The sequence below is a fragment of the Parasteatoda tepidariorum genome, chromosome 6 (assembly GCF_043381705.1).
Source record: "Parasteatoda tepidariorum isolate YZ-2023 chromosome 6, CAS_Ptep_4.0, whole genome shotgun sequence".
Taxonomy (NCBI): domain Eukaryota; kingdom Metazoa; phylum Arthropoda; class Arachnida; order Araneae; family Theridiidae; genus Parasteatoda; species Parasteatoda tepidariorum.
The window spans coordinates 79205377-79226656 of record NC_092209.1 but is presented as its reverse complement, the minus strand read 5'-3'; the positions used below and the strand labels follow the sequence as shown (position 1 = coordinate 79226656).

The 21280-nt window shown below is 26.3% G+C and overlaps 1 protein-coding gene across 3 annotated transcripts; it reads right to left on the bottom strand.

Moving 5' to 3' along the window:
* Window positions 1-2293: 2293 nt before the first annotated feature.
* Window positions 2294-21181, bottom strand: LOC107456866 (Cytosolic thiouridylase subunit 2). Of its 3 annotated transcripts, XM_016074831.3 has the most exons (15): window positions 20830-21181; window positions 19816-19887; window positions 19604-19742; window positions 17723-17783; window positions 15564-15673; window positions 14061-14212; window positions 12016-12151; window positions 11151-11197; window positions 10378-10459; window positions 9171-9262; window positions 7646-7709; window positions 6239-6381; window positions 5440-5491; window positions 2513-2559; window positions 2294-2427 (listed from the first exon to the last, which is right to left on the bottom strand). In XM_016074831.3, exons 1-15 carry the CDS (start codon window positions 20901-20903, stop codon window positions 2358-2360), a joined length of 1341 nt encoding a protein of 446 aa, XP_015930317.2. In that variant the 5' UTR covers window positions 20904-21181; the 3' UTR covers window positions 2294-2357. The 3 variants fall into 3 exon arrangements, with proteins under 3 accessions (XP_015930317.2, XP_015930319.2, XP_015930320.2); XM_016074833.3 differs by lacking the exon at window positions 19816-19887 and having other exon boundaries at window positions 20830-21156; XM_016074834.4 differs by lacking the exon at window positions 2513-2559 and having other exon boundaries at window positions 20830-21151.
* Window positions 21182-21280: the final 99 nt, after the last annotated feature.

Below are 21280 nucleotides of genomic sequence, written 5' to 3'. Positions count from 1 at the left end.
TAAAAAATTAGTACTAAGTTATAACAGTTATAAATGAGCATATAAATACAGTACAGAACCCGTTATCCGGAAATCAGAAAACCGGAAGACCAAGAAACCGGAACGAAATTCGGTAAATTTTCCCGCAATTTTTAAAAAAAAATTTTTTTCCCTCATAAGATTTTAGGATTTTTCTTTCTTCTTTGAAAGATGTTTACCATACCATCATTTTAGAAATAATCATTACAGTATTACTTCATCGTTTTTTCTTCTTTTTAAGATTATTTACAATATTTTTTTTTTAGTTGGGTTTTACAATAAAAAAAAGCGGCTTTTTGTAGCGATTCAGAAAACCGGAAAAATCAGTTATCCGGAATAGCGATGGTCCCGATCGTTCCGGATAATCGGTTCCCTACTGTAGATAATAGGTAGGACCTATCATTTGTTTTTTATCTTTCAAATTCCCATCCCCCTTTTTTTAATGTTTAAAGCATTATTTAAAGAGCAAATTTAATTCACATGAAATTTTGTAATTTACGAAAAAGTAGAATAGTTTCAACATTAACTTATCCAGTGTTAAACAGATTTTTTAGAGGGCTATTTTATTTTAAACAGCTAAAATCAATCGAAATGAAGATTTTCATTTTTATTTAACTGTTACAGAATTTTTCAAGAAATTTTTTAACTAACAGATTCCAAACTATTTTGTATGCAATATTTGTTTTTGGATTACAAAGTTAAATAGATCAATTCAACAAAAGTAAATATCCCCTTTCTGATCAATCTAGATAAAATAAGTTGATATAGAATATAATTAATGTATTAACTGCTACAGTCAAAATTTTAACTTGCATAAACTCTGATGCTCCTTACTGGTATATTTTGTTAGGAATAAATTGTTACAAATTTTCCAATATAATGAATAACAAGTTTTTGTCGGTTATCAATTACGTAAAATTTCCAATATTCAATTATATTTCTTTCCTTTTCTGTAGATCATTTAATAGTTGAAGTTGTGTTAAAGCGGCCTTATGTCACTTATTCTTGTTTCAATCTACCCTTATTGCAAAGTTTTGTTTTAAATGAGTTAATGAGCATTATGAATTGAATTTAATTTTAATGTGTTTTTTAATTATAAAATATTTAATTTTCTCCTGTATCTTTAAAATAGAGATCTATACTGTTTATGGGCTCATTATTATTATGATATTCCCAATAAAAAGTAGTTTGTCCTGATTTTGTGTTATCAGATCATTTTATTCAGCAAATATTGTCAGGTTGAGATTTGAGGTTGGTTTCACAATTACTGTTAGTCTGTTTTATGCGATTTTAAAAATGACTGATTACAATCAACAATATAGTAATCATATAATTGAATTTTTAAATGGTAAATAGAGAGATCATCCACTTTGGCATAAAAATGTGAAACAGCGCAGTGTTTTTGTTTCGTTTATTTGATTGAGAAAGTAGTGAATTCAATTGCAAATTTAATATTGCTAAGAGAACATATTAACTGATTCTGGTCTTTTTTTAATGCAACAATACTTGAAATTATCTGTATATTGATCTCAAACTATGAGTTGTGTATTGCACCTTTTATAAAATTATACTAAAAACTTAAAGCTTTCTCTTCTAAACGAAGTAATATTAAAATTAAAAATAGTATATTTTATCATTCTTTTGCAATAAAACTTGCCTTAATAATAGTTAAGTAGAGCACTTTTTTATTTATTTAACTGTCAGACCCGATTTCGGATTCATGACTACTGATGTTCAACTCTGTAGCCTTGTAATTTATAACCCAATCCAGAGGACAAGGGAACTTCTGGGAGAAATTTTCCTTTGTGAAAGACTTTTTAATGAAACTAACCAGCATTTGCATTATGTGGGAAGTTTTCCTCCCATGTTAGCCTAGCGGGAAGGGGACTCTAACCTGTGAACTGCTGTGGTATTTTTATTTATTTTTTGACAGCACTGTGGTGTGTGCGGAATTCATATAGACTAGCCATCGCTGGGATTCGAATCCGGTTCACCTCATTTGAAGGCGAACGCTTTGTCCCTTGAGCCACCACGGCTTAATGTGGAGCAAATTATACTTTGTTTTTAGTCTATGCTGTTTTAAAAAATCTTGATTTTTTTTCTTTGGCCTACTACGAGGCTTATGTTTTTAAAAGGACACAGAAATTTTAAAGTCCTGGGTCCTACAGTTTTTATAAGAATTCTAGTGAAGTCATTGCACTAAATATCAATTTATTATAAGTAAAACTCTTTTTCCATTACTAATTGTATTAAGTGTTAATTAAAAGCAAATGAGTTTAAATAGAAATATTTTATTTACAAATAAAAATATTTTATGTATGAAAAAAAAAACTCATACATCAAGAATAAACAGTTTCTGTTTCATCCTCCAATGGCTTTATGTCTTTGTTTAAATATTCGAGTTCAGCTCTGTTAATAAAGGAAACAATTAGAAAACTGAGATTGTATCTAAATATTTGCAGATGTAGGAAATATTTCACTATTCAATGATTACCTTAATATGTTTTGATAAAAATCATACATTTTGCTTCCTGTCAGCTTCTGAAAAATAAATGTTTTAAAAGTCTGTAAATAAATCTAAGTAAAAATTAACAAGTGAACAATTATTAAGGATTGCTATAAGAAAGATTTAAATAAAATGTCAATTAATTTGTGTATGCTAACTCATTTTCTTATCTGTGATGTTTGAATTACTTTAATTTTTTACCTTTTGCTGACTAGCTAAGGATCTGAGCCTGATTACAGTATAAGTTTCAAGCCTTTCCTGGCGTATACAAGCAGAATTTATTGTCAATTTTTTTCAAGTGGCTTTAAGAAAATTTTATATTTATGTAGCATTTATTGCCAAATGAAATTTCAACCATTTTCCAACCTAAACAGAACTAAAAAAAAAAAAAAAATATTTTTTTAAAAAAATTAAAAACAACAACCCTTACAAGTGAACTACAAGGTAAAAAATTTTCTTTTTTACAAACTTAAACTGTAGAGTACATAACTTTTGTAACAAACTATAATCCCCTAAAATTCTCTTTTCAAAGGTAATGCATCCTATGTTTCTCATTTTAAGTCTGATAAAAAAAATTAAAAAAGTTTTCAACCTTTTGGTAATCTTGAAAATTATAGTAATTAAAATATTTACCTTATTATTTTCTGCATTTAGTCTAAGTGAGTTCAAATCATGGATTCTCAAAAGTATGTAAAATAGAGATAATTAAGAAAAGATGGTTTTTTGATAACTCTATCTTTAAATATATCCGGCCAAAAAATTATCAAAATCATACATTAAAATATCCATCTGGAATTGATTCAATTCCTTTCAAAAACAGCCTTAACTAAAATTTTAATTTCACTTTTAGTAAGCAGGGTTCCCAAAATTTACACGAATGAAATAATTAGAAGTTATAACCCTAATTTTTTAAAAAGTATTAAATCACTAAATATTTTATGAGACTAAATATTCTATGGTTCTTTTGCAAAATAAAGTATATTGAAAATCTACAAATAAAATCCACTAGAATGCCGATTTAAAAACTATTACAAGAGAAACAAAGCATAGTTGCAGTGATGGCACTATCCTTTGAATCGACGCAAAAAAAATTTATACTGTTAAAAAATGCATAACTTCTGAACTAGTAAATGAATTTTTCCGTACTAAGACAGGGTGCGTAGCCAAATCTTTGAATAAAAAATAAGCACTTTTTAAAAACTTCTCAAGCACTTTACGAAAATTTTCAAGAACTCAAAAAATTCATATTCAATCAATGATATTATTGAAAAACAAAAACTTTTTATAAACAGTTTTAGCGTTAAAAAAAACCTAAAAAGAAACGGGCGTAAATCGAAACAATCAGTACTTTCCCACATCACCGAGTGAATTCAACTTGACCCTGAACTCAGTACAAAAGTACCCTTATCCCCTACGTCAAAAAAAGTGTCAGAAGTAAAATAAAATAAACAAGAACAAAATTAAAATAAATTAAAAAGAAAAACATTTCATAAGGATCTGATATTCTCTATCTGAATTGGAGCACGAATGATTACGTAGCAAACTCCCCATTTTTCGTAAAATGCATGGGATCCACCAGATATCACTGAAGGGGAAAAAAAAGCACTTTTTAAAAACGCCAGCTGGAAAAAGCACCTTCAAAAGCTTTTAAAAACGAAATCCCCTAAAAAAGCACCTTTAAGTACTTTTTACAAACGCTACGCACCCTGTAAGATGTACTCTCCATACTACGGGGGTCCTAGGGGCCATCCATCAATGATGCCTCACTTTTTTATTTCAATATTTTGACCCGTTAGTCACAAAGTACACACCTTATATAATGTACTAGCAGTTCATAAATAAAAAGCATGTTATAGACCATACTTCATAATTTATTTTTTAAGTAACTACATTTTTTAATTACATTTGTAAGCATAATAACTTTTAGAAGTGCTCTTTCTTTGACGTAAAAGATGGCGAAGAAATAAAGCCCAAAATAATGTAATAATTGATTTTAAATGTTTTTAGTTTAATCATAATGTCACGTTTGTTATTACCCCCTCCAAATATGGCATCATTTATAGACAACTCCCCCCCCCCACTTTAAATATGCTTATCAATTACAGGCAATAGTCATTCAATGAAGTTAACTTAATGTTGGAAGAAATAATCAGTGCCGTTCCTGGCGGGTATGCAGCGAATGCCCCGCATGCAGGCGCCCAATTTAAGGGGCGCCAAATTCAACTATTCGAAAAAAATCAAATTATAGCAACTTATTAAAAATCAAATTATAGCAAAGCTGTAAACTTTGATTTCAGGAAGAAACAGTAAACTAATATAAGAAGTAACTTCTACACTTTGCTTCTAGATTTAGATTTTTTGTTAATTTCCGAATGGACGTGTTTTATTTATGACCTATATTGTACGTTAATAGTCTATTTCATTTGATGTCGAAAATAAATTTTTTGTCATATTTTTGCGTTGTTCTATTTTATTACGCCCATTTTCATAATCAAACACTTACACTAAAGTGACTTTAGTCCATAAGGACACTATTCAGTTTAAACCTCAAACTAAAAATGATTATGAAAATTGGCCTTATCATCAAAATTTAAGCATAGTATATAGGGGCGCACAAAATTATTCTTGCACGCAGGCGTTCGCCACCCCAGGAACGGCACTGGAAATAATACAGAAAATATTATAATGAGCACTAATAAAAATAATTACTAACAACTCTCACTAGAATAAAAAAGTATCATCAGCGCTATATAGTTTTATAATATTAAAACAGTTCTTTAATTATTTTAAGTAGACCACATTATGTTATTTTCAGCATTATTTATGGCATAAGTAATATCTTAATAAATGTGATGGGGGTGATTGTCCAAAGATAATTATATTTAATTGTTTGCATTATTAAAAGTTGTACTTACCTTATGACGAAAAAGTGTAGAACAGCCATAACACAAATTATTTGAAATATTCCTATAAAACAATTAGAAATACATATATGAGGTGCGCAATATATATCTATAGGAAGTATACAATATATACAAGTGTGACAAAATAGTGGTCAAAATTACAAGNTGTAGAACAGCCATAACACAAATTATTTGAAATATTCCTATAAAACAATTAGAAATACATATATGAGGTGCGCAATATATATCTATAGGAAGTATACAATATATACAAGTGTGATAAAAAAGTGGTCGAAATTACAAGAGGAGGTAGAACAGGGTATAAGCGATGAGGAATTAAATCATTTTGGACTAGCTGCATGTGCACATTAAAAACGATACTTATATTCAACTGCATTGCCTTAATTTTAATTGTTGTCAAAATATTCATTCAAACAGAACAAAGAATAACTGTTTAGTTGCAATTTAATGATTTGGAGACCAATAAAATAATATATCGATATCTGGAACTTGAAAATAAAAAAGGCTGTCTCTTAAGTTAAATGATTTATCTGCAGCCATTTTTATAAAATTTAAAAGAAAAATAGTACTGAAAGCAATGTATGTAAAACAAATTCTTATAAGCGTGTGCTGTATTTTAAGAACCCTTGCTGAAAAGAAAATATACAACATGAGTGGTCAAAGAAATACTTGTAAGATTAAATTTTTATCTCATAAATAAAGCAAAAAAGATATGAAAAATTCATTTGTAAACTCACTATTTCTTAATTATTCTGCCTTTACTTACATACTATATTCAGCTTTTACTTACATATTTTTAAAGCCAGCTGAAGGATCAGTAAAGAAATTGCTTTCTTGCTCTTTCATACTGGACTCTACGGCTGATACACTTTCTGAAATTTTGAGAGCTTCCACGGCAGAACAAGGATCAGGATCTACATTGTCCAACTTTGACTAAAAATAAAATAAAATTTTGTTTTAGGTATGGCCAAAAAACGTAGAAAAATAAAAGCAATGATATTTTTTAAAAATGCTTAATTTAATACTTAAATTGCGTTATTACCTGTTTAGGGTAGTCTCAACCACTCAAAAAAAAAATTTTTTCCTTGATTTTTTCAGATTGATTTTAACGAATTTCGTTACATTTTTTTTTTAATGGTGGTGTAAATATTATTAATTTTTCAGTTATTCTTTTTTATAAAATTCTTATACTTGCTATTAGAATTTAAAATAAGCAATTTTTTTTGTATTCTTTAAAATTATAACTAGATCAATTTCGTTTTGGAAAAAATTCTAGATTTTAAAATATCTTAAATTAATTCATTTTTTTCCCTTAACTTTTGGGTATTTAAATGAAACTCTCTGGCATTTCCTTGATTTTTTCAGATTTTTAAAATTCCTTGACTTTTCCCTGTTTCATGACCACAATGATTCTGTTATATTGGAAACTCATTATATTTCACGTACAAGATCATTTTTAAAATTTATTAAAAACGTCATATAATCCTGTTTTTAAAAATTTATCTTAATGGATACAGAAAATTATTTAAACTCCATAATAAAGAAAAATAGACTGATTGAAGGGGAAAAAAAAAACTAAATGTAACACTCATTTTCTCCTACTATTCCTTAACTGCAATTAAGATTATCAATTAATAAATTAGTATGAATTTCATTAATCTCCTCAGCAATTCTATTATGAAATTTTTGGTCAAACATTTTTTATTTATCTAGATTTTTATTTAAACATTCCATAAAAGTTAATAATAAAAGACATAGACAAATAATGCATACTATTGTATACATTATTTGTTTGGAGTTTTATTATAATTTGCGTCGTTTTAATATTTAGTTCCACGGAAATTACTTACAGTGATTACATGAATTTTACAGAACATGCATAAAGTGTAAATCAAAAATTTGATACAGGTATTTCCTTATCTTATTTCAGACATTATTTTACGGAATTAGAGTTACACTAATTTTACAAATTATGTATCAAGTGAGTATTAAAAACTTAATACATGTATTTCACTATATTTCAGACAGGTTAAAAGAAAATGAAGTAGTTTTTATAAAGAGTTAAAATTAAAAATGGTAATTTAATTGCAATTCATACAAAATTAGTATAAAAATTTAAATTATCAAAAAGAAAATTATTTTTTTTAAAAAAATTACAAACAATGAATCTTACAATATTAAAAAAAAAAATCATTACTTTACAAATTAAACAGATTTCCTCAGCTAATAATGAGCTGTCCAGAGATAGCTTGCCTCCAGTTCTAAAAAAAGGAACAAAATATAAACAATTTGTATCTAAATGAGAGAGGATATCTTTTTTTATATAAGTTAAACACACAGTAAATAAAGAAAAGAACACTTTTTTAAATATTTTAACTTTCCTGCAATGCTTTTATTTTGTAATGAACTAAATAGACTTAAATATACATTTTTTATTATCTTCATTAATAACAATCACAATGTTAAACAGTAAAAATTATTAAAATCATTTTATTATTAAATTCATTTATTTGTTACTGAATTTTATTCTAGAAAAATATATAGGTTAAAAATTTTGATGATATCAAAAAAATGTATTTTTTATGTTGATTTATTTGTTTTAAATTAACTTCTAATTTAAGGCTCATTTAATTGAAATGCTGATTTGATGTTATGTTTGAAAAATTCAGTGTTCATAAAGACTTATTTTATTATGCCACACATATTTATTTTGCTAAATCTTTTAATTCTTATGATCTCAAAAAATGAAAGATCTAAGAGACAATTTTGGAGTAGAAAAAGGATTCCAGTGCACTTGGTAATAAAGAGTCAATGAAAAATAACACAAAGCTTTTAGTGAGGTAACTTACTAAGATGCAAGGGAGGGAGGGGAGATATGAGAAGTTCAGATGGATGCTGTAAGATTGTGATGGAGCAACCAAAATTATGAAGTAAGCTAAGAATTGAAAGTGTTAGCCCAATCATTTAGTTTAACATGATAGAATAAGTATAAATTATATTTAAAATTAACTTTTAATAAAAGTTAAAAGATTATAAAGACTAAAAAAATAACTATAGACTAAATATAAAATTGCTAATTTTTAATTAAAAAAATTGAAAACTTTTAATATTCTCTATTATATGGATTATCTCCAATACATGGATTATTTGTAAATTTTATTACTAATCCATTACCAATAAAAATATATTTATTAAGTTTTATTCATATCTTTAATTTGTAATGACAATGATTTCATGAGCATTTTGATAACTATTCTCACTCTAATGATTATTAAATAAATTTTGAACCCTCTTTCCGTGCCTAAGACTTGTTCTTAGCCTTCCACTTGGTAANATATATATGTATGCAAATATAATTACATATATATGCTAATTTAAGAGTGAGCAAATGAGAATAACGATTAATTTCTATTGCTCATTTTTAAATTTGCTTTGAATTTATAAATCAATTTTATATACATATTCTTTTAGCCTATTGCTCAATGCTGGACAACAAGTGGATCAGCATGACAAGCTATACCATACTAAATGTCATAAACAAATAGATGAATCAAGTAAAAAAATTATTAGTAGATTTTTAAAAATACTATTACATGATTAAAGAAATAAAAAGTAAACAAAAATTATTTTAAAAATATAAAAACAACACTATATTAAAAAATTTCAAATGCAAAAATAACTCTTAATNTTTTTTTTTTTTTTTTTTTTTTTTTTTTTTTTACCTGAATATAGTGAATACAGTTGCTGGAAATTGTTCTTGAAGTTCAGTAACAAAACATTCAGTCAATTTCTGTATGCAAGATGTTGGATTTACCTATTAAAATAAAGCAATGTTTGTAATCAATAAAGAATTTAATTTTGTAACTGTTTATGAAACAGCTGATTTTTTTTCTTCATAAACATCAAACTTAACGTGTTAATTTTGCAACAAACAGTAAACGTTTTTTAAGAACGATATGTAGATTTACAACTTAGGAAAAATAGTTAGCAAGTTTATATCTTTAAATGAATGAAACTCAAATTGATCAGAAAGTGTTTAGAAGTGAATTGTTTATTCTTATATTAAATTTTTTCCCCTTTTATATAATTTTTAAAAAAAAATTTATAATTTTATGTTTTAATACATTTCAGTTAAATTAATCTTAAAAATCTTTATGAAAATTATGTAAAGTTCATTTTGTTAGGCTGTCTAAAGTTATAACTTATGTAGTGTTGAATAGTATGTTAAATATTTATTTAGAATAATTTTGTATTCTAATAGAAATAAAACTTAGCTGCAAAGTAATTATTTAGATTTATTTTTGATTCTTTCTTAAAATTGCGGTAGAAATTTTAAAAATAAAGGGTGTTATGATGACGCATACTGTCATAGTAATTATTGGTGGCAAAGCTTGCCTTTTTTCAAGCATTAACATATTTATACATTATATGATACTCAAGCTCGAGAGGTGTATGAAAAAGTAGTACAACACATAATGGAGCATTGGATGAGTTTTCTATCTTATCTCAAGGTAGAGATAAAAATAATTTTAATACTTCTGTTATCTACTGTGCTGAAATATGCTGAAATTATATTTTTGGTGGTGTGTGTGACTTAATACCTGGCAGACAGATTTTAAATTATTACTAAAATTAAATGCATGAAGAACTTTTACGATATCGCAGACGTCTCTTGAAAATAATAAAAAGTTAAATCAAAGTACATTTTGAGCTTTCGGCAACAATTAAAAAATTTGGTTAGTATATTGTTTAAAACTAATTAAGGTGTCACGATTTGAGGAGTGGTTGTAGAATTAGATTAGAATGTTTAACTACAGTTGTGCTGAGCATTCAGGTTAGTTACTATTAAAACTTTTATGTTGTACAAGATAATTAGAAGGGTGACCAATATATCATGTACAACGTATGTACTATTAATAATATAGTTACCTTAGTGAGCAAGTCAGGATTAACCATATAAGAGCAACCATGCAAATGATTGTAGATTAGCAATTCTTTATCCAGAAATTCTCTGTAAATATTGTATAATAGTGAACATTTGACTGCGAAATAATAAAAACTGATATAAGCAACACTAGAACAAAATTTAACAATGAAGAATTTTAAAGTAAAAATGAAAAAAACAATTTCGGTGATGATCAAATACAAATATTACCATTGTACTGAAATTAGTCTGAAACTTTTATTGATACTGTGATGATTTTTCTAACTGAGTAAACTCTTTAATTTAAATCAATTTTAAAAACAAAATAGATAATGGTTATTATATATTATTAGCAATGGATAAAAGTGCAACTAATAAATTTTATAAACTAAATAATATATTTAAACTTAATATAAACTTAAAATCTATATAAACTTAATATAAGTGTGTTTGTATTATCTTTATACACATCTACCCCTCATACAAATCAGGAATCGCATCTAATTTAGGGAACATACATTTGAGGACAAGGCAGTCATCACTATCTACATCATTATAAACAATTATAAATGCTTAAATATATTAAAACAATAAAAACAATGCCTTCCAAATTAATAAAATATTTCTGAAAATTCATTGCTTGCATTTGGAACTTAATAATATTAAATTTAGAATAATTTATGAAAGCAAAGATATAATCAAAAATAATATTCGCATAACTTGATATAGCATGATTTTAAGAAATAAACATTTTGTAAATTTGTAGTAAATTAATTACCTGATTGGTCTGCAAATAGGCACTTTGTAACGTGAGTCATAGAAACTCTGAAAGAAGAATATAAATAAGATGCTTTGTCTTATTTACTGATAAATGCCAATGGCAAAATTGTTTTTGTAATGTCTCAAAATATAAACCATAAAGATTTTTATGCCAGTAGGTTTTGCTGGAAAAACTAATAAAAAATGTCTTAGACTATTCATTTCAGAACAGAATTTTTATGCTAAAAAAAATATTTTATTATTATTTTTTAATCTAAAAATAACAATATAACAAAGACATACTATATATTTAATACAAATTATAGCATCTCTTTATTATATTGTGCTTTTCAGTGAAGAAAAAAAAAAGACTATTAAGGATTGTACTATTATAGTATCAAAAAGTCTCAACAAATATATTTGTACCAATATATATTTTTAGAATTTGACTAAACAATTGCTGTATTTAAATTAATATCTTTACAAAAAAACTAAAACTCTGTACATTTATTAAAGATAAGATGGCCAAATCTTTATATCACTAACTAGAAGTGCTACACTAAAAATTTCGCGATGTAGAAAATTTTATGACATCAAAGATTCAAATATTTTAATCTAATATGAAATATTTTTAAAAATTTAGCCCAACATTCACCTGTACAGACATTTTGAAATTCATATAACAAGTGTTCAAAAACAGTTACTTCAAATATTATCGAAGATGTGTGTATTTTAATTTAATATGAAAAAGTTTTAAAAATGTAGTCAAACTAATACCTGTAGGCTTTTAAAAAATTATATGACATGCAAAGAGGGAAAGAATAAAAATACTTTTACAAATTGTTCAGAAAGAATTATACTTTTACATTACAAGAAAAACTAACTGTGTCAGATGAAATTTGTGAGCCCCTTCCAAGACTTATGTCAGTCAATAAATTTACTGCTAAGCTATTACCAGAATCTCCAACAAATAGGTAATGATATCCCATCTGATTAGCTATTTCAGTCATTAATAATAATCTAGAAATATAAAAAGACATGGTGCACATGAAAAAATGCAATAATTCATGTATAAATCTTTAATATATATTTATTACGAGAAAATAAATTCATAAAAGTAGCAGAAAAAATTTTAAGTAATTATCATTAGAATATTACCAAAAGTTGATAAAGTGTAATTTTCTAAGGGGGAAAAAACACAATTCATATAAAATATATTTTTTAACCATGATGAAAATTAATTTAAAAAAAATATTTAAATTTAAGGAACTCAAGATCATATAGTCCACTTTAGTGACCTTAAAAAAATTACACAGCTAAAGGGTTTAAAAAAATATGTTTAAAAGAAATAAAACCAAAACACAAAAACCATAAAAATAGAAAAATGCAAACAACAGAAAACACAAATTAGAAAGAAAAAAAACCTGAATAACATTTTAAGTAATGATCAGATTTGTACTTACCAAGACTCAATTTTATTGTTTTATGGTTTGAAGGCCTCTTTTTAAATATCAAATTTAATCAGCACAAGCGATATTTTAATGATAAAATCCGACACAAAATGCATTTTCTCTGATTGAACATGCTTTTTTTATGGACAGAGTTGTATTTTTGACACTCAAAATATGGGAGTAGCCCCACTCTGGAAAATACAGTCCCACTAGTTTGTTTCGCCAAAATTTTAAATACTAATTTCACTATCTGCTTATTTAGCCGTATCTCTTGAACTAATGAATGATAATAAAATATGAATAGAATATTTAATTATTCTATTCTTATTTTAGTCTTATTTGTATTTAATGTGATTTTTCATATTTTTACCATTTGATGTTTTACCTGACCTTACTTTTATATGTTTGTGCCTGTATTTTTGACACTTTTACTGTTGGTTAATTTCATTCACTTAGATGTTTTGAACACTTTTAATTTTTATTCTGTTTTATTTTCATCATCTTTTCGATTTTGGGATTTTTCCTATGCGTATCAATCTTTATAGTTTTGATTTTACTTTTCTGTAGTTTTGTCGTGTTCAATTCACGTGACAACAGGTGGAACCCTTATCCGCAAACTCCTTCGGGGGTAGGTCGGTTACTATTAGTCTTGAACTAATGAAACTTATATTTATGAAACTTTTTACACACATATACTTATCCAATGATAATTCCAAACAAAAAATAATTTTTTATTTTAACAATGAGCTAAAAAATTTAAGGTTCACAAATTTTTACACAATATTACTCTATGCATTTTTAACGGACAAAATCGAAAAAATTGAAAAGATTCAATCAATTAGTTCTGCTGAATTAAAAACTTAATTTCTTTGAGATGACAAAATACATTAATGGAGAAATTTGCATAAAGGGGTCCAAACTCTTGATCCCTCTCCTGACCAAACTATTGGGACCACATTTTTCAAATTGCGGCTACTAGATAAAAAGGTATGTTTATTAAACAAAGATTATGCAGTTTAATGTCTTATTTTGTAAATGCAAATCAATTAGCATATTTTAGGTTACGTCATTGAACCAATAATTTTGAGTTTCAAAATGTAAAAATTCAGTCATTAGATTAAAAGTTATTCAGGCTGTTCTATTTTGATCACTGCGCACAAACAACAAAAATGTTACCTTTTTTTCAGATTGTGTCAAAGTGTGGCAAACATAGTATTAAATAGGATGTTAATTTAGAATTATGTTATTACATGATAATGACAACTTAATAAGGTAAAATAAAGTAATTTTTTTTAAAAATGTCGATTATCAACATTTGTAGATAAAAATTCTAAAAATATCAATAAAAAGTAAAACAGAACAGAAAAAATAAAAAGTATTGTTAAAAACATTCACTAAAAAATCGAGTAATGGAAGTTTAATTGGACTTGAAATAAATCATTTCATTTCGAAGTTAGACAGTACAACATTCAACCCACCTCATATGTTTTAGCAGATCGTATCTTTCGGATAAACTCATGTCACTCATACAAACTTGAAACCAGTTTTGTGATTCTAAATCTGGTACTTTATCTGAAGCTTTCAAACATGAGGAATTCCAGTAAATTTCTTTATTGTTTAATTTGCAAACCTAAATAGCATGAAAGTTAAATTAAAATACTGGCAAAGTAATTAAATAACAAAAATAAAAACCTTTAAGAATTATGCAGGCTATTATAGAATTTTTAGCTACCTAACAGACTAGTTAAAATTTAGCTAAGGCACAATCAAGTTAACATTTTATAGATATTATTAGTAAAAAAAAATTGATTTTTTACTAAAACATAAGACAATTTCTTTTTTTAATTTATATCTTTTTAAATAGAAGTGTTTCAAGAAGAAATTTCTTAACTTTTTTAATGTGATTCTACAGATTGAAATCTGAGAATTTTGAGTTCTTCTCACTTTTCTTACTAAGCCAAACAAAACTTGCTTCTTTTTTCCCCTCACATGATAAAAACTGCTTTACTCGTTCTTCTCAGTGTATTGCATGTACAATGGCTACATTTAAGAAAAGGAATATAGAATCTTATTACCCATTACCCCACTCATTTGCGACATAAAGTACCAGGGTGCATAGCCAGATTTTTCATCAAAAAATAAGCACTTCTTAAGTACTTTTTAAGAACTCAAAAAATATTTTAAATCACTTAAAAAAAAACAAAAAAATCTTGATTAGGACCTGTGCAGTAATAAAAATTATTTTTTTCTTTAGTTTAAAGTTCTTAATTTATAAACATAAAATCAATAAAATTCAAAAACATTTTTCCAATACTTCGCATAATAATGATAAAATAACTAGTCTCTGATAAATATTGCAGGGAAAATTGAGAAAATCCTGCATTTTTCGTAATTCACGACGACAATCGACATGCAAAGAAAAACTATTTTTAAAAGATAAAAAATTAATCACTTTTTACAAACCCCCCAAAAAAGCCCCTTTAAGGGCTTTTTAAAAAATGTAAATGATAAAAGCACCTTTAAGCACTTTTTAAAAACGCTACGCACCCTGAGTACTTATTGTTAGCTATGAATTATATTTTGTATAGTTAGAAAATAGACCAGAAAAAACTCCAAGCATGGGTCCTACTATAGCAATAAATTAAGCTCTATGAGGAAGATAATTAAGAATAATAAATATCTTTGAAAAATTATGATAAAGTAAAGTAGTTTTCTTGCTTTCATACATAATTCAGTTATATTTTAAAAATATTTACAATTTGGGGTCAGAACTTTATAAAAGGTTTTCCAAAAATATTAAAAATAGCATTACTCAATTTCATTTATAACTGTGAAAATAAATAATAAAAGTTTTTATTAAAAAAAAATATTTCAGTATTACAAAAGAATGTGTGAATACATTTGGCTTTTATAAATAAAGAACGCAATGCAAGCAAATACAAAAGCAATATTCCAGGAATTAATAAAATATTTTTCTATACCATTTCAAGAAGGCTAATAAAAACAGGGTAGCCATATTCTTCCAATTTGCAAACAATATCTTGACTTGAATTCACAATTTTCTCAGATATAAAAGGAGACAACACTGTTTCTAAAGTACGGAAATATTTATGAAATTATGAATTTGAATATTTAAGAAATCAGCTTTAATTTTAAAAATAGATATAAAAAGTCTACTATTAGCATCAGTATATATTTAGTCTACTGTTTAGCATTCAAATTCATGATCGAAGGATGTCCAACTATATTAGGCGTGAATAAGTTGAGTCCTGATTATTGCAAATTCTGAGATTTGAGAAGTATATATAGAGGCAGAGATACACAGAATAAAAAAAAAATTAGGTATATGAAACTGAATTTATTAATAAGTTTTTATCAAAATAAGTTTATCTTTGTTTTTACAAGCCTCAAAAATTCTAACCTTTATCAATGATTTTTCTAGTAATACTGGAGTATAGTTCTCAAAAGTATAATTAAATGTCAAACCAAACATAATATAAGATAAATTAGAGATGTGTTTGGAAACAACACAGACATTTTACGTCATACCTAAACGCACATATTATTTTGCATAGTATAAATGTTACTTTTTAATATGTATTTTTTTAAACTTATAAATGAAATTTATATTACTCACAATAAAAAATTATTAATTATTAGTAAATTATTTAGTTAAATTTTAAATCCATTATTAATTAATAATATTGTTTAAGTTTTAAAATGAATAGAAATGAATAATAATTTAAGGAAAATAAATGGAACTACTTTGTTATCTTTAATTTTTTACTGCAACTTTTGACAATTTTCTTTTTTTTTTTTCATGGCTAACTTTATCTTGGCTGTGTTCTATTGGTATCAACAACAAGTTTAACAATACTACTTACTATGTTAAAAATTATGGTTTTATTAATTCAAAAAAATTATTGAAGGTATCAATTATTAATAAAGAAAAATTTGATTAAGTAATCAACATTTGGGCATCAAAATTGGTAGAGCTTAACAAATCAGAAAATTTTGATTTTTTTACTCTGATTAAAATCATTGATAAATTTAAACTATTGACAAAGAAATACAGTCAACTTTAATTAAATGTTTGCTCTTGAACATCACATTTGAGATGAATACACCATTATTTAGTCCTAAACAAGATTATTAATATTGAATAATATACATTTTATAATTAAAAACAAATACAGTCAACATATATCTTTGCCAGAGCAATAGATTTGAGAGCACTCAACAACAATGATATTAGATTTGCAAAAAGTAAACTAAAACTGATGCCTTCAAAAAACCATAAATATTAAAAAATATATACAATCTATAAATGTTTTAGATGCATAGCAACAATAAAATCTTTTAACATTACAGCCAGTTATATATTCTCAGCATGTTTTCAAATACAACAGATTTTTCATTTCACGTTTATTCCACAAGAAACAACAATCTGATTCAAAAAAATATCAGCCCTTCACTCAGGTTCTGTACATGCACATTGCTTCACAGTTGGATCTAATTAGTCCCTATTTTTTCGGCATTGTACATAGATTAAAGAAAATAAAAGGCAATAGCCATTGATTAATTAAAAAAGAAAAAACAATAGTGTAAGGAATTCTGTACAATGACACTTTAAAAAAATCATAACTGAAGAGATATCCAAATAACATCAATACCTTTATTTCATTAATCTACTTGCAATTATTATTACTAATATTTGCAATTATGAATAGATTGTAATGTGGTTAAGAGCTATCAAACAGTGCCTAGCATCAAATAATTAAGGTAAAACAATTAAACACCGTTATACACAAAACTCAGACTGAAAACAAATTGGGAAAAAATAAAGAAAGAAAAAAAAAGCATAGACAATTCCATAATTCACATATAAAATAACTAAATTTTATATTTTTTTATGTTTTTGAAATTTTATATTTTATTAAAAATTAATCATTAAAAACAGTTAAAATCATTAATAAAGAACCAGAAGATCATTTTAGCACTAAATAAAAGTATAAGCATTAAAGTGGTTACAAATGTAATTTAAATGTTGACAATAAAATAATAAACAAAAGCAGACAGTAAAATGATATTATAAAACAATAATTTCAAAAAAAAAGAAATAAAATTTTAAAAAATTTACCATCAATGTATAGAATTCCAGGAGTAAAAGATATTTGCTTGGCAGATGCAGAATCCAATGCCTGAAAAAAAATTTAATGAATATTAGGCATCAAATAATAAAAAAATGTCATATTTTTTAAAATCCTTTTTAGTTCTATTAAATTAAACCAATACTAAATACAACAAATTTTAACCTGAAATAGGATAAAACTAGAACTGGGGATCTAAAATTGTATTAGCCTTTAAAGTAAAAATAAAAAATACAATTTCCGAAAATGAGACCCTATAAAATACTGGGTGTTAAAAAAAATAAAAAATTTGAGTCCTTAAAAATGGTGTTTAGTAAATGAAGTTATAAAACATATTCATGAATTTAAAAAAAGCAGAGTGACATAATCAATGCTTTTAAATATGTTATTTCATATAATGAAACATAATGTTTATTCACGAATATTTATCACAGTTAACTTGAACCAATGAAGATTAAATTTTTTATAAGTATTGGCTGAAAAGGAATAGGGTTTGAATCTCATGAACAGCTAGTTTGAAGCCCATCCTGCTTCAGAATAAGGTAGGCATAAGTTTGTCTGAAAGATAAAGGTGGTCAGTGCACAATACTGATCACATTGCTACTATTATGTTGTTGGTCACAAAAATTTTAGTGCTTTAACTTCCATGAATCCCCTATCTCATAATGGGCTATAGTGGGAATACTTTAATTATTAGTTATACAGGGTGTGTAGCCAAATCTTTCAACAAAAAATAAGAACTTTTTAGGCACTCAAAAAATATTTTTAAGCGCTATATACACTAACAAAGGAAAAATTAATTTTCAAAGACTTTACATGATCATGATAAAATAACTAGTTTCTGGCGAAGAACTATTTTCTTGATTATATTAGCCACCTTAAAAAGATCGAGAGATTTTTATTTTCATTGGCCCTTTCATACGCTATGTACCTACAGTAAGCCAAAATGGAATGTGGGTGAATGAACTGCAAAAACGTTGAATAGAACAATGTGAAAAGCACGCTTCCATATAATATGTGGTGAAAATCGACATGCTAAAGAAAAAAAATCTTATTTTCAAAACGGAAAATTAAGCCCTTTTTAAAAACACCCAATTGAAAAAGCATCTTTAAGGGCTCTTGAAAAAATGAAAATCAAAAATAAGCACCTTTAAGCACTTTTTAAAAATGCTAGGCACCACGTTCTATCTTTGATATATTTACTTTGTAAACCATGGAGATAGTATTTTCATCTGTTTCGAAACAGAGAAGTTGGCTTGTGATTAAAAAGGTTCTTAAATGCTTACCACAACTAGCTATGGAAAACGGCACACTCCCCTCTCCTATGAGTCTGAAAAAAGTGCACACAATTTGCTCAGCTAAACACCGCTTTTTCTTTAAATAATATGGGAAAAACTAGTTTTTTGCTACAGAAAATTAACCCACTTAAAATGTGGAAAAAGTCAGAATTAACTAGAGAAAAGTTAGCTCATATGCAGATTGAAGATCTTTTAGATAGTTAAAAAATTATTATTTATCATAAGTAAAATTAAAAGGCTGTTTAGGTAATTTCTTCATGGTAATATCAACTTCGTTATCACCAGGAAAATCATGGTGAAGAGAATTTTTCAGGTAATAATGTTGCACATATTATAATTTTATAATCATAATTTCATAATTATAAGTTTATTATAATGCTTAATTTTATAAATGAAACAATTTAATAGACAGTTAAATACTATGGTTCAATTATTTTAGTTTAAACTCTACAAAAATAATATTAAGCATTTAAATAGTAAATATTATTTACAACTATATCACTGTGAGTAAATAAAGAAAAAAATCAATAAAGTATAAACCTATTTGTTATTTTTTTTTATATATATATATACCTGTTTGGTCATATGAAGCATCGCAGTTGATTTCCTTCCCCCTGAACAAGCTATCAATACTTTGTCCCCATGTTTCACCCTTTTGGTTTTCCCGATTGTAGATCGAAATTTGTGATTGCAGTATTCAAAAAAGCATGACCTATAAAAATTTATAAATTAACAATTATATATCCACTACTAAATTTCATCCTAAAAAAAATAGTAATTATTACTTGCAAAATGGATCTTTCTTTTGTAGAAGAACAACTGGCTTCTCTTCACATTTTTTACACTTGTTGTAAGATCTAGAAAATTATGTAAACTTGCGGTTAAAAAAAAAATTTAAAGATTAACCTAAAAAAGACATTTCAAAAATTAACTGCAATTTATTTTTTAACAATGCCTTAATGCCATTTTTTTAATGTAATTCAGAAAGGACTATGAATTTTTCCAGAATTCAAAAAATAAAAATTACAATAGCTTGAAAGTTAACAGTAAACTAGATTGCAATCATGAACTGTTTGTAAAATTGTCATAATATTTAATATTTCTTTATGAAATAGAATTGCTTCCCTCTTTTTCACTAGGTGAATATTTTCGGATCATTACCAACGTCAAAGAAATCGCCAAGTTTAGACAACTTCTGGGAAGTGGCTCTTAAAATTTTAATAAAAAGGGGATGGGAGATTTTTGTATCGTAATGTGTGGCAGAATAATCCCCACGTCTTAGCAATTTTCCAGCAGCGATCCACGAGAAAGAAAAACATCACAGAAAGTAACCAACTTGAAGGTTATAACTCGTAGCCACACCCGAGAAAACATCTGTCTCTCTTTTTTTTTTAATTACCTGTTCAAAATCTATTTAGCGCCTTGGCGATTGTAGTTGGTGCGGCAGATCATGATACGGAAGTATCCCCCCAAAAAGAGACCAACTCCATAGGTATCATTCGTAGTATAGACAAACCAATTTTTTTTTTAATCTGAGGCAGTCTTTTTTTACTATGGAAGATACTTGCCATCTCATATCATAATTGCTTTTATCTGAACAGATAAAATCAAGATAAATACAAATTAAGCAGACATAGACTGAGATTTAAATTTTATGATAAAGTAGTTTTTTCAATGAGATTTATAAATTATAAAATCAAAACTTGCTATTATTCTTCCCAACCTTTATTTTCTGGATATTAGTTAGATTAAAAAATAAAAACTAATTTAATTAAATCACTGAAAAGAAAATGACCTACGTTTTTGAAGTCTTATTGTTTTGATATTGAGATACAGGAGCTAAATCCTCTATATCTCCACTGCCGTCACACATTTCCAAACGAGTATTCTGATTCTTTTAAATGTACTTATTTTAAAACCTTTACATCTATCTTAAAACTTGAAAAATGCATGCAAATGTTTATTTTTGAGTGATGCTTTATGCAATAACCGGTGATGAATTTCACTGCGAAAATTGTTTTGCTTAAAGCTCTATTTAAATTATCTTTATCCACCCAAATTTGCCTCTCTACTATTTAGATTTATAACTATGCTGTTTTTTTAGAATCCAATCTCGTTTTCATTCGAGAAAAGACGCCATTATCGTGAAATATCGTAGAGGTACGTGATTTTCTGAAATTTTTGTTTATATTGTTTTTTGGCGCGTACATTTGGCATGAATTGTGATGTTTCTTGTTTATTCATTGTCGT